Source organism: Malaclemys terrapin, chromosome 2 (assembly GCF_027887155.1).
Source record: "Malaclemys terrapin pileata isolate rMalTer1 chromosome 2, rMalTer1.hap1, whole genome shotgun sequence".
NCBI classification, from domain to species: domain Eukaryota; kingdom Metazoa; phylum Chordata; order Testudines; family Emydidae; genus Malaclemys; species Malaclemys terrapin.
The window spans coordinates 141202319-141222028 of NC_071506.1; the positions used below are offsets into that span (position 1 = coordinate 141202319).

The window sequence follows — 19710 nt, forward strand, 5'->3', positions numbered from 1 at the left end:
AGCAGGAAGGTGCTTAGATGAGACATCTGAGCAAAGACGAGAGTAAGCATCTGCCGTGGTGGGAATGAAACTAGGGTCCAGCTCTGCATCATTCCCCTTTCAGAGGCCTTATAACCCAACGAGATATGGAATAGGCAAGGAGCAGCTTGGCCCAGCGATCCTGCTAAGGCACAGTCCTGGGATCACAAATGAAGCCCAGATAGTTATTTCATTCTTGAAGCGAGCACAGCCAGTGCGAAGAGGAAGACAAGGTGGTTGCCCCCAGAAGCTTCCAGTCTAATTCAGACAGAGCCACTGATGTGACACACCAGATTACAGAGCACACCTGTAGGGCAGCAGATCTCGTAGGAAGGAGGCTTTGCAGAAGATGTGATGGCTTCTCTGTCACTTGAAGTCTTTCAATTAAGACCAGATGTAGATATAATGTAGCTCTTATAGAAGCTTGGGGCTTGATGCAGAAATTTTTGGGTGGGGTTCTCTGTTCTGTGGAGGAGGGTAAACAGCAAACAAGCCTCACCCTTGAGTATGGTCGTGCTATCACTCCGCTATAATATTGACTTGAAACCAAGATGGTTAGATCTGTATCGCTCCATGTGGATGCAGTTATCCCAACACATCTGTGCTTACCCTGGTATCAAGGTGATGACCCTGGTATAAAGGGCCTTACTCACATAGAGTGGGGCTCATACTGGAAAAGGGTGTCTACCCTGGTATAGTGGGGCCCAACCCAAGTATATTGGGGCTCACCTCAGTATAGTTAGGCCTACTCTGATATATTGAGGCAGACTCTGGTATATCAGTGCTCACCCAGTATTAGGGTCGCCAGGCATCCGGGACCCTGGCAACTCCGGTCAGCACAGCTGATCAGGCCGCTAAAAGTGGCCGGCATGTCCCGCCAGTTCCTAGGCACAGAGGCGGACAGGGGTCTCCATGTGTTGCCCCCATCTGCAGGCACTGCCCCCACAGCTCAGGGAAGCGCCGGAGCTGCAGGCAGGGATAGCGCGCGGAGCCCCCTTGGCTGCCCCTGTGCCTAGGAGCCGGCAGGACATGCCGGCCACTTCCGCAAGCCACCTGGGGTAAGCGTGCCCAGAACCGCACCCCCTCCCACACCCCAACCTCATGCCCCAGCCCTGACCCCACTCCCATACCTAAACTCCCTCCCAGAGCCTGGACCCCTCCCACACTCCAACCGCCCACCCCAGCCCTGAGCCCCCTCCCACACGTAAACGCCCTCTCAGAGCCTGGACCCCTCCTGCACTCCAACCTCCCACCGCAGCCCTGAGCCCTCTCCTGCACCCAAACTCCCTCCCAGAGCCCGCACTCCTGCACCCCAAACCCCCGCGCCAATGCCTGGAGCCCCCTCCCACACTCCGAACCCCTTGGTCCCACACCCCTGCCCAGAGTGCCCTCCTGTACCCTAAACCTCTCATCCCCGGCCCCACCCCAGAGCCTGCACCCCCAGCTGGAGCCCTCCCCCTCTCCCTGACCCCAACTACCTGCTCCAGCCCAGAGCCCCGTCCTGCACCCTGAACCCCTCATTTATAGCTCCGCCCTGAAGCCCGTACCCCATCCAACACTTCAACCCACTGCCCCAGCCTGGAGCCCCCTCCCACACTGCAAACCCCTTGGCCCCACCCCCCCAGCCCAGAGTTCTCTCTTGCACCCCAAACCCCTCATTCCTGGCCTCACCCCAGAGCCTGCACCCCCACCAGAACCCTCACCCCCTCCCGCAGCCCAATCCCCTGCCCCAGGCCGGTGAAAATTTAGCGAATGAGCGAGAGTGGAGGAGAACGAGCAACAGAGGGAGGGGGGAATGGAGTGAGCAGGGGCGGGGTGTCAGGGAAGGGGCGGGGCCTGAGGGCAAGGGTGTTCCGCTTTCTGCAATCAGAAAGTTGGCAGCCCTACCCAGTATGTTGAGGTTGATCCCTGTCTGGTGCGCCCACCCCAGTATATTAGAGCTGACCCTGATATGTTGGGGCCAATCCTTGCATAGTGGGGCCCAGCCCAGTATATTGGGGATGACCCGGTGTATTAGTGCTCACCATAGGCACCGACTCCATGGGTGCTCCGGGGCTGGAGCACCCACTGGGAAAAATTGGTGGGTGTTCAGCACCCAGGGCTGGCTCCAGGCACCAGCAAAGGAAACAGGTACTTGGGGAGGCCAATGGTAAGGGGCGGCACGTCTGGGTCTTCGGCGGCAGGTCCCTCAGTCCCTCTCGGAAGGAAGGACCTGCCGCCGAATTGCCGCCGATGAATGAAGCAGCGCAGTAGAGCTGCTTCACCGCTTGGGGCGGCAAAAAAGCTGGAGCCGGCCCTGTCAGCACCCACCAACAGCCAAGCTCTCCACCCCACCCTGCCCTGCCTCACCTCACCTCCGCCTCCTCCCCTGAGCGTGCCGCGTGCCCGCTTTTTCCCCTAGCTCCCAGCGCTTGGGCTGTGAAACAGCTGTTTCGTGTGGCTGGGAGGGAGGGGGAGGAGGGGGAACACAGTGCGCTCGGGGAAGAGGCGGGGCCGGGGAGGGATCCAATAGGGGCAGGGAGGGGGCGGAGTTGGGGCAGGGATTTTGGGGAAGGGGTTGGAATGGGGGTGGGGTAGGGCTGGGAAAGGATGGAGTTGGGGCAGGGCCGGGGGCGGGGGGTGCGAGCGCCCACCGGTGCCGGGTAAAGTTGGCACCTATGGTACTCACCCCTGTCTAGCGGGGCTCACCCTGATATATTAATGCTGACCCCAGTATAGCAGGGCCCATTCTGATATATTGGTACTGATCCTGGTATAGTGGGGCCCATAGGATCTCGAGAGATCATTTAGTCCAGTCCCCTGCACTCACGGCAGGACTAGGTACGATCTAGACCATCCCTGACAGGTGTTTGTCTAACCTGGTCTTAAAAATCTCCAATGACGGAGATTCCACAATCTCCCTGGGCAATTTATTCCAGTGTTTAACCACCCTGACAGTTAGGAAGTTTTTCCTATGTCCAACCTAAACCGCCTTTGCTGCAATTTAAGCCCATTGCTTCTTGTCCTGTCCTTAGAGGTTAACAAGAACAATTTTTCTCCCTTCTCCTTGTAACAACCTTTATGTACTTGAAAACTGTTATCATGTCCCCTCTCAGTCTTCTCTTCTCCAGGGTAAACAAACCCATTTTTTTCAGTCTTCCTTCGTAGGTCATGTTTTCTAGACCTTTAATCATTTTTGTTGCTCTTCTCTGGACTTTCTCCAATTTGTCCACATCTTTCCTGGAATGTGGCACCCAGAACTGGACACAATATTCCAGCTGATGCCTAATTAGGACAGAGTAGAGAGGAAGAAGTACTTCTTGTGCCTTACTTACAACGCTCCTGCTAATACATCCCGGAATGATGTTTGCTTTTTTTGCAACAGTGTTACAATGTTGACTCATATTTAGCTTGTGATCCACTATAATGCTGGTTAAACACTGGAATAAATTGCCTAGGGAGGTTGTGGAATCTCCATCTCTGGAGATATTTAAGAGTAGGTTAGATAAATGTCTATCAGGGATGGTCTAGACAGTATTTGGTCCTGCCATGCGGGCAGGGGACTGGACTCGATGACCTCTCGAGGTCCCTTCCAGTCCTAGAATCTATGAATCTATGAATAATCCCCAGATCCCTTTCTGCAGTACTCCTTCCTAGGCAGTCATTTCCCATTTTGTATGTGTGCAACTGATTGTTCCTTCCTAAGTGGAGTACTTCGCATTTCTCATTATTGAATTTCATGGACTTCGTGGGGAGGGATAGCTCAGTGGTTTGAATATTGGTCTACTCAAGCCAGGGTTATGAGCTCAGTCCTTGAGGGGGACCACTTAGGGATCTAGCACAAAATCAGTACTTGGTCCTGCTAGTGAAGGCAGTGGGCTGGACTCAATGACCTTTCAGGGTCCCTTCCAGTTCTAGGAGCAGGGCAGGCACCACCTTGCCAAGCAGGTGCTTGGGGTGGCCACTCTGCAGAGGGGCAGCATGTCCAGCTATTTGGCGGACGGTCCCTCACGCCCACTTGGAGCAAAGGACTTGCCGATTGCAATCGTGGCTTTTTTTTTTTTCCGCTTGGGGCGGCAAAAACCCTGGAGCCAGCCCTGTCTATGAGATAGGTATAGCTCCATATATTTATTTTTTATCCTGTTTACTTCAGACCATTTCTCCAATTTGTCCAGATCATTTTGAAATCTAATCCTATCCTCTAAAGCACTTGCAACCTCTCCCAGATAAGTGTACTCTCTATGCCAGCGTTTCTCAAACTGAGGAGGGCAGACCCTGGGGGTCCGTGAGGGTACTCCAGAGGGTCCGCCGGCCCCGCTGATAAACACCTGCCCCTCCCTCCCTCCCTCAACTCCGCCCCGTTCCTCCCAATGCCTCCTGCACATGGCGGAACAGCTGTTCAACAGTGTGCAGGAGGCACTGGGAGGAAGGAGGAGGAACGGGGACATGACGCGCTCGGGGAAGGCGGTGGAAAGAGGCAGGAGAGAGAAGGGGCAGAGGGTGAAGTGGGGGCGGGAAGAGGTGGAGTGGGAGCGGGGCCTGGGGCTGAGCGAGGGGCTTGGGGGTCCTTGGGTTGCTAAAGTTTGAGAACCGCTGCTCTATGCGGAGGTGGGGACTCTGGGAAGGGGCGGGGAAGGGGCAGGGCCTCAGGGAAGGGGCAGGGCTAGTGTGTTCAGTTTTGTACAATTGGAAAGTTGGCAAAACTAGTTCGTGGAGGGGCGCCCTGTGACAGGTCCGAGCCCGGCTGCCCGGGTTCAGGCCAGGCCACCCCAGCCGCAGCTGGGTTTAGGTTGCCGTGGCTGGGTCTAGGCCGGGCTGTTCGGGCTGGGCCGCCCGGGCTGCAGCTGGGTGCAGGCTGGGCCACGCTGGCCGGGTTCAGGCCGGGGTGGGGTGCCCTGGCTGGGCTGTGGCAGGTCCGGGCCGCGGCATAGTTGGGGACGGGGAAAGGTTGGGGGCAAGTTGGTGGCTGGGCTAGTTTGGGGCTGGGGGAGGGGTGCCCCTCCCCTGGCTGGTCCCTGGGTGGGTTCCCTGAATGCCTGTGAGGCACTAAACAGGGTGATGTGTGGCCGCACGGCTTACAGGGAACTTAGCCCTTAATAATGTCTCTGAAAAACTACCAACTCTCTTGAACTGTTTTTCCCCTTAGACTTGCTGCCCACAGGATCCGGGTATATTGGTGCTGACCACAGGACAGCAGGCCTCATCGCAGTGTATTGGTGCTGACCCCGGTACACTGTTACTCACTCTGGTGTAATTGAGGCCAATTCGGATGTAGTGGGTCCAACCCTGGCACACTGGTGCCCTGGGTACAGCAGGGCTACTCCCAAGTCAGTGGTGCTCATCTCAGTGTGCGGTAGCTCACTCCACAAGGAGCGTGCCCCTGATCCATCACACAGGCTTGGGCGCCCGCACATCCCGATCTCCCATTCCCCAGGGCACTGCACGGGTACAAAACATGGGCATGAACCAGGCCTCCGTCTGCAGCCAGAGCATATGGGTGGTTTCGGGTGGGCTGGATCAGCTCCCCAGCATCTGCCCCTGCCTCCCCTCCAGAACCTGCCCCCTTGGGACCTGCCCCTGGGACTTGCCCCACACCCTGGGGGAGGAGGGGGGGGTGTATGAGTTTCCCCAGCCCCGCCCTCTCTGGGAGGGGCTTATGTCAGGGCGATGCTGATTGGCTGTCCAGTATGGGCCGGAGGGAGCGGGGAGCGAAGCTGTCTGTCAGGCTGGTTCCCTCAGCGGGCGAGCGCATGCGCAGTGCGAGAGCGCTCCGTGGCACTGACTCACCGCCGGCACTTCCGGCCGCACCATTTTGTTTCCGGGTCAGCGGGGCGCGGCGGCTCCTTCCTCCGCCCACAGCCCAGCCAGTCGCAGCAACCGCCGGAGCCGCAGGAGGGAGGCGGGACCTGCCCGGTACCGACCCCCGGGTCCGAGCGAGCCCCTGAGGGCGGGGCGGTGGGGAGCCGGGCGGGCCCCGCCCCTCAGTTGGGGAAGGTGGGGGTCAGTGTGGGGGGCCGCGCGGGCGGGCGGGCCCTGCCTCCAGTGCGGGGGCGGGAGCGGGAGTCTCCGAGCCAGGCCCTGCTCTGTTGTGGGTGTCGGGAGCGGGGGGTCCTCGGGCACCGGGCACGGGCTGGGGGGTGTGTGTGAAGGGGGCGGTCGGGGCTTGTCTCCTGGGCCTTTCCCCTCCCCGAGCCCTGACTCCTTCCTTCTCGCTCAGGCGGCTGCTGGGGAGGCGCCAGGATGAAGCTTTACAGCCTAAGTGTCCTTTACAAAGGCGACCCCAAAGTGCACTTGCTGAAAGCCGCCTACGACTTGTCCTCGTTCAGCTTCTTCCAGAAAACCAGGTGGGTCCCCGAGGCGCCGGCCCCGGCTGGGGAAAACTCTCCCCTGTGCTAGGCGGCCACCTCCCTGGCTGGAACAAATAGCTCCATAAGGGCGATCAGTGGTTGGCGCGCAGGCTTGTGAGAGTGGGGTTCTAGCCCCTGCTCTGCCACAGACTCCCTGTGTGACCCCGGGCAAGTCACTTAGGTTGATCCACATATGTAGGTAGGTGCCTAAATCTCAGTTTTGGTTTCACAGACTAGGGACAAACGCCTATCATGAGTGCAGGAGCCAGTCCAGTAAGCAAGCTCAGAGGCTGCCTACCAGATTAGGTCCCATTCAAAATCTGGCCAAAAGAGGAGGTAGTCTTCATACCATCCTCCTTATAACATTTAGCCCAGTGGTTAGAGCATTCACCTGGGCTCTGGGAGGCCTCAGTTCAGTTCCTCTTCTGCCTGATGGGGAGAAGGGATTTGAACAGAGATGTCTCACCTCTTTGGGGGGGTGCTCTAACCACTGAGCTATGGGGTATTCTGCTGTGGGGCTCCCTCAGTTTTCCAGTTGAAGCTATTCCTCTGTGGATAAAGAGTGACATACTGGTTGGAGCAAGGGGTCTGCCTCCCAGGTGTTCTGCCTCCCAAGTGGGTGCTCTAAGCCTCAGGCTGCAGTGTCATTCTCTCTTTCACACCCAATGGCTAGTTAAGTATTTATCCCCAGTGGAACAGCCTGTAAAAGGGGAATGATAATCTTCCCCTCTGGGGTATAGTGAGGGTAACTGCATTAAAGGTTGTGTGGCGTTCAAATATACTGTAATGGAGCCCATAGAAGTATCTCAGATGGGCAGAATGAACATCTAATATGAGTGAGCTTTTAAACCGGTGAATAAGATGGCCTTTATACTATCACAGCAAAAGGCCTGTGAATAGATCAGTGACTGAGCTGGTGTGTTTTTGCAGGTTTTAGAAGGCTGATGCAGTGGGTTATACAAAATAAGAGAGCATATATTGATGTGAATTGTAATCCATATCATAGATGATGTGTCAAAAGATCTGTTAAGTCTCACTAGCATCTCAGCTCATGAAGAGACTTGAAAAACAAATGGGAGATAACTTGTGGGTTTCGCTTTACCAATCCAACTGGGTTTCTGTGATAGCTGGAGCGATCAGTATATTTGTATTTAGCAATTGTTAGTATCTTCCCACTTGTGATAACATACCATGTAGGCCTGGCATGTCCCCTTTGCTTAAGGTGTTTAGTTGTGCAGAGAATACTGCTGATGGTTCAGGCCAGAGTGCTCAAAGCTACATGCTAATCCCAGCTCCTTGTCATTCTGGTGATTCACAGTGCTCTCAGCATTAGGGTGTCATCTGTATTTGCAGAAGAGTTTACCCATATTGCCCTTACATCAGTTAACAGCCCCCAACCATTAAGATGGGGTAATACTCCTAAATCTTTTAGAAAGAAGTAGTTGTATTAGCAAGTAGTATTGACTGCAGAACAACTTCCCTTCTAACTTCCTGGTTTCAGATGCTCATAATTTTAAGAAACATTTGCCTTCTGCACTGAAATTTTCCATGCTTGGTGTGTACCCAAAGGTGACTTTTAAAGCATACGCAAACTCTCTCTTCTATGGTTCTGATGGAGGGGAGGGCAGAGTGAGTTTGGAGGAGAAATACCATTGTTAGGATTTATTTTATACATTTTTACTTGCTTTGCCAAGGTTACAGCAAAAATAGCTGAGGTTTGGAGCTTGGCTGTTGCTTGACACTTAGGCCTGATGGGGCTTTTGCTTCATGGTGGATTATGTCAGGGGGATTTTTTTTAAAGATAAGCATTAAACAAACGCACTTCTGTGCTCCTGCTGCGATTTTTACCTGTGCCTAAGGAAGTTGTACTCCTCTGACATCATTACATATTTTCCCTGTTTGGCATGACCAGAGGTCTTGCATGTATGAGGACTGATGCATGAGGGGAAACTGCAATTTGCTAATTGAAATAAAGTTAATAAAAATCCTCCCGGAAGAACTGCCTGAATGTCAGAGACAGAAGAAAATCACAAGTGCAGGAGGAAGTCTCAGATCCTACAATTTGTCTGTCCAGAATCATTGCTGCATTCTACAACAGGCTGCTAATCGGAATTTAGGATTTTTTTTAAAGAAAATCCGTTTTTTTTTTTTTTTTTTTCAAAAAATATGATCACCTCAACGTAAATTGATCCACACTAGTAGAATCCCAGGCAGGAAGTCATGCCAGTATCTTCCCTAACTCAGGCCCACTCAGATGCAAAGATGGCACAAACTACAGGCAGTTTTCTCTTACTCATTTAAAAAAACCTTAATTGTGGGGGAAACAATTTCCCACCTCACTAATTATGCATGTGCAAAATCAATCAGGCTAGGATGAGCACTGAGGCATCATGCACACGTTTTAATGCTAGGCAGTGAAGGTGCATTACCTTCTGTGTAGCCCTGTCTATGGGAAACACTGCAGGCCGAGCCCCCACCCTTCAGTTCCATGTAGTACACACACTGGAGTGAAAAGCAACAGAGGGAGTATGGTAGGGCTGGGTGGTAACAATGACCTGGGAGTTAATTTGTGTTAATCAGCAGAGCTGACACTGGCAGTCTGGGTCTGTAGTTAGCTCCTGCTAAGTGGCTCGGTTCTCAGTGGTCAAGGCAATGTTTTAAGTGCTACCTTGAATGCAAGATTTAGAGGAAACCTTTTTATTGGTTGCATCACTATTTTTCCACGAGCACATGCTCTGCAGTGAGTTAATACAGCAACTGCTGCCAAAATTACTTTGTTCTTGGCATCATTGTGGTGATAGGTCTGTTTGAGGGTGGGGAGATGCTATTGTAAGAGAATTTTAAGTAATTAAATGCTATGTGTTTGCAGTGTTCAGGAATTCATGACCTTCACAAGCGAGCTGATTGTAGAGCGGTCAGTGCTGGGCAGCCGAGCGTCAGTGAAGGAACAAGGTAAGAGGACACAAGGGCCTTGATCGCGCAGGGTTACGGTCGATAATGTACCGGAATGCAGATTTTCTGCATCTTGCGAGATCCAGAGCAGCTGTGTGCCTTGGAGAGTTTAATTCTTTTCCCTGGGCATCTGCTTCTCCAGAGAATCTGTTGCTGGCTACTGTCCCCCTCCCTATCATTGCGATCAGCAGGAGCTGTTTCTCTGGCTATGCAAGTCATGCAGATTAGTAATCTGGCCTAAATTGCTTGATTAAATTGCAAAGCACCTAATGCCCAATGAAAAATGGATGTCTGGAGTCCTGGCTGGATGAGACATGGCTGGCTCTTAACATCCACCCTGAGGTGTGGCATGACTTGTAGGAATTTCTCCAGTGACAGCCACCGATACTACTACTGTAGTACTGAGCATTCCTGGTTGCTGATGTCATGTCCTCTCCTCTGCCCAAGTAGCTCTGGCATCCCCTAATGGCATTGTGGCACATGCATGAGAAATCTGCACCAAAGGGTTAACCATGCCTATCTTTTGTGTGTGTATCTGGGAAATTCCTCCATTTGTAGACTAAACTCAGGGTTCCCTGAGTAACCATATTGGTCTCTGATTGGCAGTATTGATTCTGTCGGGCCAGGAGGTGCGCAAAAGATTGTGAGGTGGGAGGGAGTCTGGATTTCAATCCATACTGGACCCCAGCCAAGTCACATGCTGACTGGCACTTCTGCTGTCCCAGCTGGAAAATCAAGTAAGCGCAGGAACCTGCCTGACAACCAGATGCTGCTTTTGAGCTTCATGCCTCACCTTACCCTAACTCCACACAAGCCCTGCCGCTGAACTGAGCCTCACATGTGCACTGCCTGAACTCCCCTCTCCAGTCCACAGAGCCGCTCAGATCTTCCTGCCATTACTTTCACCCCACACCACTGGAATCCCTCTGCTGGCTTCTCCTGCGTAGAGTTCAAACTCCATGTCTCTGTGCTCCAGGCTGTGGACTGCAATGCTCCACCTGATACAGCCCTTGTCTTCCTGTCCCATCATTTGTACGCTTTTCTCTGCCATCACCTCTGTCTGCCCAAACTCCTGACTCCTAGCCTTGTTCCATATACCTCCCTAGTCCTGGAACACCCTGTATGCCTCATCTCCTTGCTTCAAACGTTCTTAAATCTGTCTTCTCATGCCCCCTTACCTACACTAATAGTATGTAATAGTGAGTCATTAAAAATTAACACCCCAGAACCAATAGAACGTGTAACCCAAACAACTTGAATGGCCTAGTTGTATCTTACCTCCCTTCCTCACCTTTGTTTAACTTAAATTGTACACGCCCTGCCTTGGTTACATTTGTCATGCACCATGTGTGCCATGGGGGAACAGAAATGATCCAACTCACTCAGCACTCTTGTGTACTGCCTCTGGTCTTCCCTGGGGAGAAATACATTGCATCCCCTTCTACTGCCTTCCTAGTGAAACCCATGTGCTGCCTCTGAGCTAAGTGTTGCCAAAATGTGAACCCTAGATCTTAGTCTGGACAGCGGAGTGCTAGTCCATGACAGTTGGCTGATTTTTTTTATACGTGGGTTGCTCTGAATGCTTCTTGATGACCCCATGTTGTGCACTTATCTGTGAAACCTTTGCACTTGGTCTTTGGTTCAGAATACCTCTGCCATGTGTACGTGCGAAATGACAGACTGGCTGGAGTGGTGATCGCAGACAACGAGTATCCACCGCGTGTGTGTTTCACCCTGCTGGAGAAGGTAAAGTCCATTTAGGGCTCTCTTTATTTCTGGAGATGAGCCGTGCGGCTGGGATGATGCACGGCAGGAGGAGACTTTGACTGTGTATTCAGAGTCCTGAATTTGCTTCCCTTTTAGCTGAAAAGCGACTTGCTGCTTGGGCATTTGAGACTCTACAACTCTTTTCTCATCTGCCAACATTACTGTCACAAATTAGCTACATGGTGATGGTAGGATCTGTTCAGGCCTAAAACTTCTTCATGGGCTGGGTGATGCAGTGGGTTAATGTATTTTACCTTGGCCGACCTGGGTTCAATCCTGGTTAGACTCCCAGACAGAAGGGTCTGATGCTCTTAGCCTGATACTTAGTGAGTATTTGTCCTCATAGAAACATTCTGCAGTCTGGCCCAGGCTTTTGAGTGGTCAGAACTGGTGCCTGGGTGTTACAGCTCTGTCCGACTTGTATCACAACTTGCATGGCCTCTGTCTGCGTTCTCAGCTATGGTCGCTGCTGTTAGTCATGCATCTGGATGCCAGGGTGTCCTGTGTGTCAGCAAAGACCATGGGGTTCTTGGGAGAGGGGAAGTCCTTGGTATGTTATCTGAATTCTAGTGAGTCTCCTCATGGGCCACTTAATGTACTCCCAGCTTGCATTCCTCTGTGGGTTGTGAGACAGGAGTTGGGTCCCCATCCCCTTCCCTCTGTTGACAGAGAGTAGGATGCCAAGGAATGACTCTTTCTTAATGATTCTGAGATCTCAAGCCCTGTTGTTGGTATCTGAGTGGGGAAGACAGATGGATGCTCAACATTGGGTTTGCTTTGCATTGCAGGTGCTGGATGAGTTCTCCACACAAATCAGTAGGACAGACTGGCCCTCAGGATCTCCATCTACGATTAACTATGCAGCCTTGGACGGTTACCTTAGTAAATATCAGGTATAACATTCACTTACTGACTGGATGTCAGAAGACAGAGAAGCAGTAGGAAAAGGGTGGTCTTAGTGGGTAGGCTGCTGGCCTAGAACTTGGGAGTGTTTGGTTTAGCTCCCTGCTCCTCCAGGCTTCCAGCGTGAGCTTGAGCAAATCGCTTAGTGTGCTGGGCTTCAGTTGCCCATTTGTAAAATAGGGTCCGTAGCTCTGCCCTGCCTCTCGCGGTACGGAGGATCAGTACGCCAGCTGTAGTGATGGGTTGGCTGAGTGCCTAAGGTGAATGAATAGGTCTGTTTCCTCTCACTGTTCAGACCAGCTCTGCAGTCTGCTCCTGTCCTCTAGGCCTTACTGGGAGTGTGAGGAAGGCCTTTAGCTGGGAACCCCCAGCAATCCCTCTGACAAACGTCAGCTCCGTTTGCCCTCTCCACAGAGGCTTGTATCTTCGGTCTCCCTGTCCACACACAGGGCATGGAGTGCTTTGAGAGGGGAGTCCAGCTTCCAGCTTGGATACGTCTGGGCTCATAGGCCTGCAGACGCTGAGCTCCCTGTCCTTGGAATAGTGTCCTACGTAACGTGCTATGTTCTTGCTCTCCAAGAATCCCCGGGAGGCGGACGCTATGACGAAAGTGCAGGCAGAGCTGGACGAGACCAAAATCATTCTGGTAAGGGCTGCGTGCGCAGGAAAAGGAAGCGAGGAGGGCCAGGGCAGCAGCTGCTGTGAACCCTTAACCTCCGTGGGGGTGTTTGGCTCAGCCTCCTGGGAATTGGTGCCATCAGTCTGGTACTAGACCCTGCCTGAGGACTGTGCTGCAGACACCCTGTCTCCATTCATGAAGTCAGCTGAACCCAACTCCAGACTGGCCTGAACTCCTGGGATGACTTGACTGTCATGAGTTGTGTGGGTTCCCAGCCATTACTTGGAAATAAGCAGATGTGTTAGTCTGAAGTTAGCTTGATATCAGTCCACAGACTGCATAGGGCAGGCTGGGTCACATAGCACCAGACTGTGGGGCTGCATTTGAGTCCCAGGTATCTGGCTGCCAGGGCACCAAGGGAAAAGAGCAAAGGCATTGGGTCCCCTGTTCTCTAATGGGGTGAGACTGGGAAGCCAGGCTCCCCTGGAAAGCAGGGGCTTGAAGGACCCAAGAAGTCACAAGCCCATGCGAGGCTTCTTCCGGCTCTTTACTGTGACATCCCCAACCTCCCAGGGTGGGCGAGGTGACATCACCATTCACACTTGCAATGCGGTGTCCTGAGTGGAAGCTAACCGCGTGGCGATTTGACAGCGCCTGCCTCTCACTCGCCCCTCGCTAGTGCTGCCCTGAGGGCTCTGGGGATGGAGAGCCAATAGCCAAGCTGGGGACAAACTGAAAATATTTGGCTCTGGTGCTTTAACAGCAGCTGGGAGAGGCGCGGGTTTTCAGCACTGGTGTCACTTCTTGCCCTCTGCAGCACAACACCATGGAGTCTCTGCTGGAGCGTGGGGAGAAGCTGGATGACTTGGTGGCTAAGTCGGAGGTGCTTGGGCTACATTCCAAACACTTCTACAAAACTGTAAGTGCCTCTGGGGCTCGGTGGCCCTGCTTCCTGACAGATGTGAGGCAGCTGGGAGGGGTAACGAGGGCAGAGGGCAGCTGTGTGCTGGGCTGGGCCAGCGCTTACTCACCCAGGGCAAAACCTGCAGACATGTAAATCCTGTTAAGTAGGCACTCAGATGTTACCCCAGTGTCTGATATGGGGCTGGCTGGGGCCCCAGATGCTGGGACTGGCTGGCTAAGGCTGAATCTAGCTTAGGTCTGAGTGGATGCTTAAGTGTGGAGGAAATGGCAGAGGAGAGGTCTGAACCTTGATGAGAGATGCTCACCTCCTTGGGGCTGTTCTCTGATCCCAGCTGCCAGGAGCACACTGCTCTTTGGCGAGAAGGCTGCAGCTTTGCTCTGGGCTGCAGGGATTTCCACTTCTGTCACTGCAATGAGCTCCTAAACCACTCAGAGTGCAGCACCCCCTTGTGCCAGAGCGCTGAACTACCTTGGCTTCCAGCCGTTTTATTGTTTGCATGTGCCAGTGCCTCGGAGACCTCCTCATGGAGCCGGCCCCCGTCGTGCCAGGTGCTGGGCAAAGCTGGTCCCTGCCCCGAAGAACATAATGATTTCTAGGTGGAGTTAACGTGCTCTGTTTGTTTGCAAGCTCCCTTCGTGAGTCTCTGGGTGACCCTCGAGGTGGGTGTTGATGGGAGGGGCAGAGGTGGATGGTTCTCGGGACTACCCTTCCCTCTGCCTCACTCCAGCAAGCCTGGGGTTGGTGACACGGCACAGGCTACCCCGCTGGGGTTTGGAAGCGTCTAACTGAGCTGCTGACTCAGGAGCTGACAGGGCAGCGGTGTCCCAAGGCAGGCGGGCCGAGCATTACAGAAGTGCAGCGGGAGGGGGTTTTCCCAATAGAAGAGGATAATGCGTGTGGGAGGGGGTGGAACTTGGAGTGGAGGGCACTGAACTAGCTAATGCCAGTGGCCCCCTGTAAAGCCATGGCCTTGCAGCTGGGCTCACTTCTGCTAGTGAGCCTCAAAGTGATGGGTCACAAGCCCCAGATGGATCACCCCCTCCCAGATCCAAACCCTGCCTGTCCCACCGCTGCTTTGACTCACCGGCCCTGTAGCACAGGGGCAGTGGGCAGAGTTAGGCATCGCTGTATCTTGCTGGCTCTCCGGCACACGAACTGCGGGGTGCTCGCCTGGAAGGAGCCGGCTGTGAGCCTAGTACACGGGCTCTCGGCCTGTCCCTAGAGGGGAACTCCAATGAGAAGCCTCTCAGCTCTTCTTTCCTTTTCAGGCCCGAAAGCAGAACTCGTGCTGCGAGATCATGTGACCCAGCCAGCTGAGACCGCTGCTCCCACCGCCTGGCCTTCACTCACTTTCAGACCTTTAAAGTACATGGGACGAAAAGAGACCGCCCGTGGGTGGGGATCCCCGGTTCCAGGCTGCACCTCTGCGGGCGGTGGGGCTGGGACAGGGCTTTCTCAGCACCCCGGGGCCATATAGTTAAACAGCTCTTCCTCGGAAAGGCCGGCAAGGTCAGCCCTGAAGAGACAGTGTGACCATTCTCCTGCCAGCCTTTTCTGGCCTGAAGGGCTTGTTGCTTTGACATCTGGCTTGTAATTGCGACGCTGGATTGGCCAGGGGCTTTCACTCCTCATCTCCAGAGATCAGACGTGGACTGCATTCTGGTCACGTTGTTGTTTACAGTCATAACACTAGAGAGGGACTCCAGTAACTGAGACCAGCCAGCACCACTGCCCAACGTTGAGGTCCCATCAGCTCAGCCTCCGACTCCTACCCACCCAGCGATTGAACCCTTGGGCGCAGGGCCCGGTTGATATGGGCCTCTGTGGAGCATTGAGGAGAGGCATCAGTGTTGTGGGATGTAGCCTTGCTGCTCCCAGGGCAGCAGGGGTGCTCCAGCTGGAGTCTCAGCCAGCCAGAGGGAGCCAGACCTGGAATCTCCAATTGTTCCCTCTGTTCAGCTGGGGAGTCAGCACTCATGGTGGCACTTTCCCAACAGGTGCCACCAAGCCAAGGTCCTCGAGCTTTGCAGCAGGGGATCTGCCTCCCCACCCCGGCAGTGAGCAGAGAGCCCCCCCCGGTGGGTGCCGTTCGAAGTGGAGCAGGGGGAGATGCTGGCATTTTGCCTTGCTTTCGCCCTGTTCTTCGCCAAGGGGCTGGTGGGTCTCTCCCCTCCATGGGTGCCTGGGCTGTGTCACAGTTACTGTCTGTCCTCACCAGGCTGCTCATCAGCCAGCATCCCCATCACTTCGCCCTAACCTGCGGCTCTGGCCCCCGGGGCTGTGCCACCTCCCACTCTGCACTGGGAGCTGTGCCAAGTGTGCGCTGTGATGGGGGAGGGTCTCACTGATCTGCCAGACCCGGAGCTCCCTGCTGGCTGGTGGAAAGGCTAGAACATGATGTTCACGTCCCCTCTCCGTACGGAGATGAAGGCTGAGCAGAGCCCACCCTGTCCGTCCTTCCATCCTGTCCGTGGAGCTGCACTTTCCTTCCCCCCCTTGGACCTGAGTCTTGCTCATCCTTGCCTTTGCCCAGCACTGATGTACCGGGATCAGGCAGGGGGGAACCAGCGTTCTTGGGTGGGGCTCTGAACAGGGAGCAATCACCTGGGGAGGGGTGCCGGGGAGACGAGGCAGCTGCCAGGAACAGGGCGTTCCAGGCACCAGCTCACTGTGCGGAGGATGTGCCAGTGCCGCCTCCTAGTGGGCGGGTTGAGCACTGGCTTGGTCTGCATGTGGGAGAGCAGCAGCGAGTGCCCATCCTCGTGGCAGTTCCGCTGTGCAGTGAGAGGTGACGTGAGTGTTTGTGACATGGGACGCTGCTAGCAGGGTGTGGTGCCATTCCAGGGCCAGGGAGAGTTCACTTTGCAGACCTGGCTTTGGTCACCTGTGGTCTGTCCCCTGGGAGGCCCTCACTGCACAATGGGCTGGCTCTGTTGGGACTGGGGGAGTGGGCAGGTGCCAGGGAAGAGCTGGGCAGAGGGGCATCAGCAGAGCTGTGTGTGTGGCTGGCTGCCCACCTGATGCGACAAGCTGCACATCCAGCCTGGGGTTCAAGGCCACTGGAGCGGCTGCTAAAGCCATGGCTTGGTAATGCTCTGGGGGTAGGTGCTGCTGGGAATAGACCCTGCCTGGCAGACTCCTCAGCTGCACCCTGCTCCTGGCGCAGCCCTCCGTGCAGCCAGGCAGGGAGCCAGCCGCAGGGATGGCAGAGCCACCCTCTCCATGGGGGTGAGTTCCTACCTGGCTTCCCCTCCCCACTGAAACTGGAGCTGGGCTGTACCGCCTGGCTGTCTGAGCTCCCTCCTGCCCCTCGCGTTCCCAGGCCCGTGGCATTGGCCTCTTACCCTTTGAGCCCAGCAGACAGGCACGTGAGGGGTGAGCGTGGGCATGAGATGGCTGGAGTGAGCCCAGCCCTGTGGGAAGGAAGGAAGAAGTCCCAGCTGTGCCCCTGGACGCGGTGATGTTTGGCCATGTTGGCACTGCACTCCATCCCCCCACTCCTACCGTTTCCAATGGAAAAGCTTTGGCTAGCGGACGCGAAGACTGTGTTTTAGTAACCGTTGCCTGACTTCTCTGTACGTGCTGTTGGCTGGCCTGTACCTGTTTGGATAAAGTTGTCTTCTCGCCGTTCTCAGCTGGTTTGGGCTCTCATTAGTACTCCAGTTCTCCGGCCAGCTGACAGTGGCCTGCCAGATCTCCCAGTCTGTGGTAGCAGCCTTGGCCAGTGCTACATGGCTGGGAGCTCCATTTTCAGGGCTGAGGGAGTGCTCCCCTCCTGGCTGGCTGTGAAGCCACATGCCCTGACCATGTATGTGTGTGCAGGGGGGGTGACTAGGCACAGCTGGAGTGAGTGTCCCTCCACTGCCTCTGCTCTGGTGGCCCTGATGCCACCGGGCTTGCTGCTCTCTGAGCCCATAGGTCCCCCTGTGCCCTACAGTTTGGGCGGCATTAGCCCAGGGCCTGTTTAGCTCAGCCCCTGCCCAAGGTCAGGAGCATCCATCTAACCTTCCAGTTCCCTTTTCTGCTTGGGTGAGGGGCAGCGGACTCCTGTGGTGACCCTATAGCAGTTTCTTTGGCAGCAGCCCCCACCAACCCTGGGAAGGTGGTGGGCAGAGTGAAGGGGGGTGGGAGGGATGCTTCTCACAGCTGGGCCCCTTGCTGCCCCATTAAGCCTCAGAGCTGGAGGCTGCTGCCTCACCCTCCCACTGGGGGCCAGAGTCCCAGGCAAGGCACAAGCTCTGGCCCAGCTGCCCCTTGGCCTTCACCATTGTGAGCGCTGAACCGGCTGTGCAGCAGGGCTCTTTGGTGCTGGAGTCCAGCCTGCTGCTAGGGGTCTGCTCACTCCTGGCCAATGGCTGGGTGCTGTGCCCCAGTTCAGCGAGGCCCATCCTTTGGTGTACCAGCGGCTTCCCTCGTTCTGTGTCAGGATCTCAGGCAGGGGTGTTGAATGTGGGCCAGCAGTGGGTTTTCACTCTTCCCCCTCCAGCCCTGTCGCTTGTGTTAGCCGCATTCCCTTAGAGCTGCCTCCTTAGGCTTGGCCTTCCAGGAGCTTGCCCTGCCGCAGGCACGAAACCTCCTGCTCACTCTTAAGACAGACACCTGCCCGCTCCCGTGGGCATGCACCCGGCCTGCTCCTTATGCTGCCTCAAGGCTCCAGGCCCAGGGGCTGCCTGCCCCAAGCAGGCCTTAGCCCCCAATGCCCCAAGCCTCTGCTTCTACCATTGATGGTTTAATGGGATGCGCTGCAGGGAGGGGCTGGGTTTGCTGGGAGTGATGCTTGGACCTGGGTAGTTGCCCTGGCTGGTGAGCTGGGTGGGGGTGGTGCCCAATCACAACATGCTAAAGGGGGACAAGAGGGAGGGACCATGACAAGCCCCATGGGGGTCCTCTCTGGGCTATGCTCGAGCCAATTTGTAACAGATCCCTCGGGGCTGACTGCTCACAGGCAGCTACCAGAGCCTCCAAAAAAGCCACTCCTGCCTCTGCTAGTGCGTTATGTGGCAGAGATCAGATGCTGTGGGGAGGGGTTGAAGCATCAAACTGGCAGGTAGCCAAGGCTGTAGAATGGTAATTAACCAGCATCGCCCAGCATGGTGTGTTTCCAGGGGCAGAGAGCACAGGGACTGGGCTCCCCTTTCCTAAGGGTGGCACAGCCCAGGGGGGCCAGGGCACAGGGATCTTGCTCACAGAAGGAGTCGCAGTCGTTTCACTTCGTCCCTTTTTTATTTTATTTTTTTAAGTTTATTTGCAGTTTCCGGAGACAAGCCACCCCTCCCCCCTAAAATCAGACTCACCGTTTACACTTACAAGGCTCAGAGAGAAAAGACAGTGAGAAGCCCAGACAAAACGAAAGAGAAACTAAGAGGGAAATTCAGCAAGGATCCACCGGCATTCAGGGGACGGACAAACAGCTCCTCGGCCTACAGCTGTGTAGTGAGAGGCTCGCTCTTGAAAGGGCATGCAGAAGAGAGATCCTCCCAGTCCCTGGCAGCGCTTAGAGCTCCAGCTAAATGCAACAGAGAGTACCCAGGGCACGAATTAAACACCTGCTTCCCCATGCGGCCACGGAGGGCGCTCTGGGTTTGGTGCACAAGCAGCTGAAGGAAGCCCCCGGCCTCAGAATTCCCCCCCTCTCCTTGCATGGGCAGCCTATGCCCCCACCCATCCCCAAAAGATATTTGGGAGAAGAGGGGGCGAGAACAAAGCGAGGCCTAGCCCCTGGCTTCCTGCTGGGGTCCAATGGGTTTGGGAGAGAGGTGGGGTGTAGGACTGGATGCCCCTCTCCCTGTGTTCTGTTCCCCTGCGCTGGCCCCTGCCTTGGGTGGGGAACAACCCATTGGGACTGTCTGGACAGTGCCCCACTGCTCCAGGCGGGTTGGCAACGTTGGGCAAAGCCCAAACTATGGGGTGGGGCTGGCAGCCACCCTTTCCTTCTAAGAACCCTGCTCTCTTTTAATGTGGTGTTCAGGCTGGCTGGATGCCCACCCCTGGCTTGGTCCAATACCCCTGCTGTTTCACTGCAGCCCTGGAGAGCCCTTCCCCTCCCATGGACCCAGTTGGGGGCCATCAGAGATGTGCCCCTCCCACCCCACCCCACCCCCCACAAGAGCCTGGCTCACTCACTGCACATACCAGGAAAACACCCAGCTTTCTGCTCCCAGCACACTGCGAATCCATCCCTCACAGGAACTGCTCCCTGC

The 19710-nt window shown here is 55.2% G+C and overlaps 1 protein-coding gene across 3 annotated transcripts; it reads left to right on the top strand.

The window, feature by feature from the left end:
* Positions 1 to 5813: 5813 nt before the first annotated feature.
* Positions 5814 to 17140, top strand: YKT6 (YKT6 v-SNARE homolog). 3 transcript variants are annotated; one of them, XM_054017811.1, is made up of 8 exons: positions 5814 to 5910; positions 6215 to 6341; positions 9214 to 9296; positions 10942 to 11042; positions 11852 to 11956; positions 12547 to 12612; positions 13403 to 13504; positions 14779 to 17140. In XM_054017811.1, the coding sequence occupies exons 2-8, from the start codon at positions 6238 to 6240 to the stop codon at positions 14812 to 14814; spliced, it is 597 nt and encodes a 198-aa protein (XP_053873786.1). In that variant the 5' UTR covers positions 5814 to 5910; positions 6215 to 6237; the 3' UTR covers positions 14815 to 17140. The 3 variants fall into 3 exon arrangements, with proteins under 3 accessions (XP_053873786.1, XP_053873788.1, XP_053873787.1); XM_054017813.1 differs by having other exon boundaries at positions 5834 to 5924; XM_054017812.1 differs by having other exon boundaries at positions 5903 to 5991.
* The last annotated feature ends 2570 nt before the right edge of the window (positions 17141 to 19710 follow it).